General features: G+C 41.5%; 1 protein-coding gene across 1 annotated transcript; it reads right to left on the reverse strand.

The window, feature by feature from the left end:
- Positions 1-3,278: 3,278 nt before the first annotated feature.
- On the reverse strand, positions 3,279-5,867 carry HSPE1 (heat shock protein family E (Hsp10) member 1). The gene is made up of 4 exons (XM_005416132.2): positions 5,799-5,867; positions 5,483-5,647; positions 4,182-4,271; positions 3,279-3,635 (listed from the first exon to the last, which is right to left on the reverse strand). The coding sequence occupies exons 1-4, from the start codon at positions 5,865-5,867 to the stop codon at positions 3,585-3,587; spliced, it is 375 nt and encodes a 124-aa protein (XP_005416189.1). The 3' UTR covers positions 3,279-3,584.
- Positions 5,868-7,089: the final 1,222 nt, after the last annotated feature.

Genomic DNA, 7,089 nt, shown 5'->3' on the forward strand with positions numbered 1-7,089 from the left:
GCATGTCAGGGATGTCGGCTCTTCGGGTTGTGTGGCGAAACGCAGCTTGTGTAATAAACCATCAAAAGGTTTAAAATGCTGTGAGAAATTGGTGTATTGGCATGAGGAGTAGAAATATCCTAGTACTTCTTTAGGCCAGCTGTGTTCCAACATTATTTTTTTATGAGATTGATATTATTATTAGCCAGTTTCGAAACACAAGCAGTTCTAGTGGCTTGAGTCCTTCAAAATTCAGCAGCTTGTTTGCATTATTCTTTTATTGTTGTGGTTTTTTTTTCCTATCACCATATTCAAGGTTTAACCTTAAAGCACAGAAAAGCTGGGAACTTGATATTTCCATTTGTCCCTGACTTTTCTTTCATGGCCATCTTGCTTTTAATATGGAAACAAATCTGACCATGAAGAAATACCTCTCAGAGAAAAATATGTGTCTGTTAGTTCAGTCTGAAGATGGTTCATGTGTCTGCAGAAAAAGGGAAAGAAATCTGCCTCATTTATTAAGATCTTAAATTGTATAGGGTTATCTTGCGCTGCTCCTTGATAATTAACCCTGTATTCCTGGAAGATGCTTATTATTTTTATTTTCATTAAATTTCAAGCTGCTTTTGAACAAAATCTTAACAGGAGTAATTTCACATTTGGAGTTTCAGCTGGTCTTCATCTTATGGCCTTCATTAATGAAAATTTGAATATGTGGCCAAAATTTAATCAGCCATGCATGTGTTGCTAGGGACCTGTCTGTCCTTTCTTCTCTATTGGCCTATAAATGTTCCATTATTTTCTTACTGTGGCAGGATAACATAACCAGGGTGAGAAAAGCTCTCTGAAAACACTACAGCTGCTGAGAATGGAAGCTATTCTGAAGTGTTAAGAAAAGAAAGTCACAAAAGATGGGGTCCACCTGGTTTCCTTGGAATTCAGGCAGACTGAAGAAAGACTGAAGACTGTATCCCCTCAAAAAAGCAGGTGGGGCAATATGCAGCATTTACATTAAAACTGAAGTTTTTAAACCATGTAGAAAACAGTGGAAAGAAGCCTAATTTCCTACAGGAAGAACACAGTAAAGAAAGAGGGTTTGTGACTGTCTGTCCTTGCTTGAAGAACCCAAGGGGTATGGGATTTGGCACACAGTCATGGTCTGACAGGCAGTAACACAGATGGATCACCTTGGCTGGGTGGCAGTTGCCTCGTCCTTGCTTGCAGTGAGAGCCTTGTGGTGCAAGGATAGAACGTTCCTGTCAATCCAGCAAATGTTCCAGTGTGTCCTCCATTTAATTAGGCTTAGGAACACTATTTTCCCCCCACATCCCTAAATTACTTATTCCCATGAAGTGTGACTTCTGTTTTTAATCACCTACGTAAACTGTACTAGATTCAGCCATGCTAAGTTTAATAAATAGGCATTTTATATTTTATTTTATTTATATAATAAATAGGAATTTTATATTTTAATAAATAGGCATTATATCAGGCTGCTGAAAACCTGCTGGGCTGAAAGTGTGAGCTGAAAGTGGAGCTGGGGGCAGCCAGGTTGTGTGGTGAGGGCTCAGAGTGATCCTATGCACTTCATGTCTTTTAGAGCCATTGTGGAAAGAAACACTGAAATTTTAGGCCTAAACATTTCTCTGTTGGCAGTTAATTCCTACTGCACCTTGAGATGGGGTATAGTGTCTCTCAGCCATTTGTAAATACTTAAAATAGCTTCTCCTCTTTGCTGTGTGACTGCAGCAGACTGCCTCCTTATCCTGGGAGATAAAGGCATGCTGGCTGCAGTGGGAGATAATGCTTCCCAGGGCGTTTGTGTTTCATTGCACAATCAATTGTCTTGCAAGGTCCTTGGGGTGTGATTATCTGAAGTTTCAGCTTGAAGGTGCAGTGCTGTAACTACTGAAGTAAAACTGCAACAGGGCAGATTTTAAGATGTAGGTCTTTTATACTAAAAAGTGTATTTTGATTAATTTAGCATCTTCCCTGTCTGCCCATAGTTCAGTGCAAATTTAACCCCCAGAGCAGTGCCTGGTTTGTCTTCAGCTCCAGAGCAAGCAGAGGTAAGCAGCCAAGAGCAAGCACCCCACACCAAAGGGGAGCAAAAGCCATTGCAGCCAAGCCTGGCAAATGCAGCTCTTGCTGGAATGGCAGGGTGATCAATGGCATCTAGGGAAAAGCCTCGCTCCAGCTGACCCCTGTGCTGTGCAACTGATGGTAGGGACTTTGTTTTCTGCCTTGTGCTGGACTTTATTTTCTGCCTTGTGCTGGCAGAAAATACATTGTGTTTCAAACTGTGTCAGAGTTTGAGTCCCTCATTGCAGCATCTGAGTGGAGAGCTGAAAAATATTTTGTTACAGTTCTTTGCTGGCACCTCTGGAATAAGGGTTATAATGTATCTAGCAGTGCTGAGTTCCTATCAGCGTGACTAGAATGAGAAAGAAGTGCAGTTTAATTCCTGCCAATGAAGTTTCAGCAGCAATAAGCCATGTACTGACTGACTTCACTAGGACTACTCCAAAAGCACCGTAAGGCACTGTCTGTTCTTGGGCTGCACTAGATCCCTCTGTGCACCCCAGCTTTGAAAGCCTCCTCAGGAACAGTGCAGATCTGGGTGCTCCTGCACCTTCAACCCTGAATCCTTGTCAAGGCAAGAGAATGTAGCCAGGAATATGCAAATTTAATTGCTTCAGCGTTACCTGAGTCAATATCTTGCTATTTAAGGATGGTGTGTTAAGGGTAAAGGAAATGTAATTTGTCAAAGTAGGTCTCTCCTTAGTTAAGGGAAAGCTCAAGATCTGGGTGTGACGGTGTGGTAATCAGTAAAGAAACTTCATTTAAGATCAGCATCAGCCCCACTTCTGCCTGGTTAACTGCTGGGGGAGGTTTTTTATTTTCTATTGGCAAAGTTTAGCGAGTGATAAGTGAGAATAACCATTAATTTTTACCTGCTCCATCTGGGAACTGGATGATTCTGTTACAGCACAGACATGACTGATACCAAGTTCCTTCCAACTGCTGGGGGACAGGCTGTGTGTGTGCCTTAACCTTCAGTGTTTCAGGGTCTTCAGACAGAAGTTAGAAGAACCCATGCTATCTCAGGAGTCCAACGTGCAAGGGAGCTGGATAAAAGTCCCCAGCAAGATTGCATCTCTCTGGTAACCATTATAAGCTCATTTTACACAGACTTGGTGAAAATAACATATTACTACCATTGAATGGTGCAGAGAGCTCATTACACAATTGAGACTCAGTTTCACTGAGCAACAGCAGAAACTGAGACAGAAGCAGAATAGTTTTATCAGTTTATTGTAAAGACCTTTACAATCTCAGTACAGAGATAAGGATATAAAATGATGTTGTTTGGAATAATTAAGGCTGGTTGGTGGTCATCCAAATTTCACTGTTCAATGGAACTCAAGCAAGAGCAACTGATTTCTGACTGTACATATTTTTATTTGTGTTCCATCGTTACAGTGAGATCACAAGTTATTTCAAAGACTCAATGCCTGTTTATTATAAAATAAAGGACATTATTTACATGACGAAAGAAAAATTTCAGCATTTTAGTGGAATGGATGACTGATACTGCAACAGGTTTAGTCCACATATTTCCCAAGAATGTCACCATCTCTAAACAAGTAGTAGTCCTGCAAAGAAAAGAAACATTAGCTTCTGTCATGTAAATATTTCTCTTGTTTTGCAAATAGTGTCTTGTTCTGAGTCAGCATTACTGCAGTCATTAAGTGCAAAATCAAAAGCAAGCAAACCAAGAAGTCAACATGTAGAGCTAGTCTTGAAAAAGTTATTTTTGTTCCTGAGATACTCTTTGGAGAGGTCTCAAGTTACTACTTCTAGCAGTGGGAAAGCACAAGAACTGCTAGAAAACAATTCTGCAGGCTTTCCCTGCCAAAAGCAAGGATGCCCCCAGGAATTCCTAAGCCTTTTTGGATTCCCTCTAATATGCACTTGACATATGGAACATTTTGCCCACCCAGCAAAGGTCAGGTCAGAGGTTCCTGTGGTTGCTGCCTTTCATGCAGGGGCACAAGTAGCAGTAGCACAGCTGTCAGAAGGTGGCTGGATCCAGCTGCTCCCTTTCTTGAATGGTGCTAACAGCACAAAGTACCTGCAGTATTTATCACTGGTGTTTCAGGAACCATTCTGATTTGCACTCACAAAGTTGGGAAACCTACCTTATCTTCCAGTACGATCTTAGTACCACCATATTCTGGGAGCAAAACCTTTTCACCAACTTTTACACTCACTGGCTGAATCTCACCATTCTGAAAAAAGAGAAAAATCCTTACTTTTCTGTAATAGAATTCCTCCAAACTACAACAACCCATCCATGTACAGAAACATTCAGGAAATCACAACTCTGCTTTTAGTTTTAACTGTAAAGACAAGTGTGAGGTCTTTGCTTGACACACTGAATAGGACTTCGCTTAAAGAACCATGAAACCCCCTTGTAAAATCAAGGGACAAAGTCCATGTCCATATTCTATAACCAAGGATAATTTCTCTAAGTGCCAGTTTAAAAAGTACCTTCCCATTTCTGTAACTTTGATCAACTTGTCACTGTTGCCATCAATTCACTGGTTTAGAAACACCTGATAGAGTTTAATTAAATTTTTGTATTATAAGCAAAACATTAACACATTAGTAAAACATTATCACCCTTTCACAATACAAACCATCAAAAATCAGATCCTGACACAAACCAGCCTGGGATGTAGAGAGGGACTCATGGTAAAGAAAGGCCAAGGCAGTGTGCCCAGGTTGAAATTTAACCTGTTTTCCAGAGTTGCTACTGACTGAACACTGCTCTGGTGGGGAACCAGCCCCTCTGCTGTGGAAGCCCTCAGGCACCGGCCTTTGTGTGAACTGTCTTATTTCCATACACATATCCAATGTGCAAAATTAACAAGCAGTTATTCAATACTTATTTACTTTGATTGCTGATCTTCTTTAATCCAACAAGCCTAATCCTTATGGACAATGATATTTTGCACAGCATAAGGCAGCCAATAAATAGGCATTTTATATTTTGTGGAACCCCCATATTCTGGGGTTCCACCCTGCTCAGAAGTCACAGACATTTGAGCATGTAATAATTTTAACAAAGAAGTCTGCTGGTCCCTCAAGGTTTTGGCTGAGATGTGATGAAACAGGGTATCACACAAAACACTGTCTACATATTTAAAATAAACTAACACCACCAACACCTCCCCAAAAGACCCCCCACCACCAACAGCAAAGACAAGAAACCCCACTCCATTTTACAAGTTATTAAAGGAATGCTGGAATTTATTTCAGGACAGCTTGAGATTTCTACCTGCTTTTTGAATCTCCACTTGCAATTTCAGCTATCACAGTCATCCATTTTTGTCAACCACTTTTGCACTATAACCATTGCACTCTTATGGCAATATTCCAGCTACCAGCACCCCATTCATTACCAGTTCTACCCAAAGGGAATGCTTTGGGTAATTACCTTTCCTCTGCCTCCAGATCCAACTGCTACTACTGTTGCTTGTAGTACCTTCCCTTGGGATTTTTCTGGTATCATGATTCCTCCTTTGGTTACTGTCTCAGCTGCACATCGCTCAACCAGTACACGATCAAAGAGGGGAAGAAATTTCCTAAATGCTTTTCCAGCCTGTGGAAGCAATTGTACATTGTAACAAGAGAGCCATTACAACAAAAACTGCAATTAAAAGGAGTTTTAAAACCCTGACACATAATGATTTCTTTGGAGAAATGAATAGTTTAAGACAACTGCTAGGCACTTATTTAATAGCAGCAAATACCAGCTCTGATTGCATCAGAAACTCCTGAAGGCACAGGCAGATGCTGGGCAATCCTGACAATTCAGCCATAGGAAGATGTACTCCAGCTGGGGAATAAACCACCCACGGATGAGCAGACTCCTCTGCCTGGAAAGGCCTCTAGGCTTTTAACACCAAACCCTTAGTTGCTATAGCTTGGTGAACACAATCATGGATTATATGAACTGGATTTCTCCAGTTCACAACCAGATCTAATGCAGATGAAGGACTCCTTGGGAGAGCTGCACCTATACTTGTGAACAGGTTTACATTAAAGAAGCACAGGTCTAGCCAGGTGCCCCACTGTCAGTCTTTCTTAGGTGCTTTCAAGCATTACCCTTTCACAAAAAATAGTGAGGATCTGCAGCCTGAGCCACAGTGCTGGTACTTATACCAACTTCTACAAACAGATTCAGAAAAAAATACAAGAAAGTTTAGGTGAAGGCCCTGAAAATGAGAAGGTAGGCACCCTTCTAGCTCATCTTCTTTGGTATCTGCTTCTGCTTAGACAGAGTCAAGGTGAGGGGTTTTTATTGCGTTGTTGAGTTTTTCCCTCACATTTGGGTTAGGTTTGGAGTTTTTTTGCAACTACTTTCTGCTATCTGTCTGCATTTCAGAACCAGCAGTCTAATTGCCACAGGCCAGATAAATGCAAGAAAATGCACTTATCCCAACACGCGGGGGGGTTAGGAAGAAGGAACTTGCTTTGATTTAGAAGGAAAGATATGGCAGGTTGCCAAGTCACATGGAGATAGTGCTCCACTGGACAGGTACAGAGCCCACACTCAGAGAAAGAGCTAGAAGGGCCTGGCATCCGTGTGCCCTTTGCTGGCACTCATCGGGATCCACACACACTTGAGAAATGGCAGAAAGCAAAGTCACGGGCAGAGCATGAGCAAAAGGCAGCACATGGAAGATGCTGTATTTGACTGCTGTCAGCAGCACAGGGATGAAAGATAACCAAGGGAAAAGGCTGCCAGTTGTGCACATTTCCATTCTGAGAAGATAATATCGCTGACCCTCCTTTTTAAGAGCTGTTCTACGTTTACCAGAAATAAAGCTGCCAGACTTATGAGCATCAATATTTTACACTAAGTTTTAATTCTTCACGTTATTATTATGCTAAGAATCAAGTATCACTGCGAGAACAAGGACAACTCAGTGAAACTTTCCCTCTTCTCTATAAAAAATTTTACAAAACTTATAGAAAATAGAGCTCCGGAGCGTGGCACAGGTTTCTTGTCCCCAGAGACCCGCCGTGGCCTGCGCGGCC

Source organism: Geospiza fortis, unplaced genomic scaffold (assembly GCF_000277835.1).
Source record: "Geospiza fortis unplaced genomic scaffold, GeoFor_1.0 scaffold112, whole genome shotgun sequence".
Classification (NCBI taxonomy): Eukaryota; Metazoa; Chordata; class Aves; order Passeriformes; family Thraupidae; genus Geospiza; species Geospiza fortis.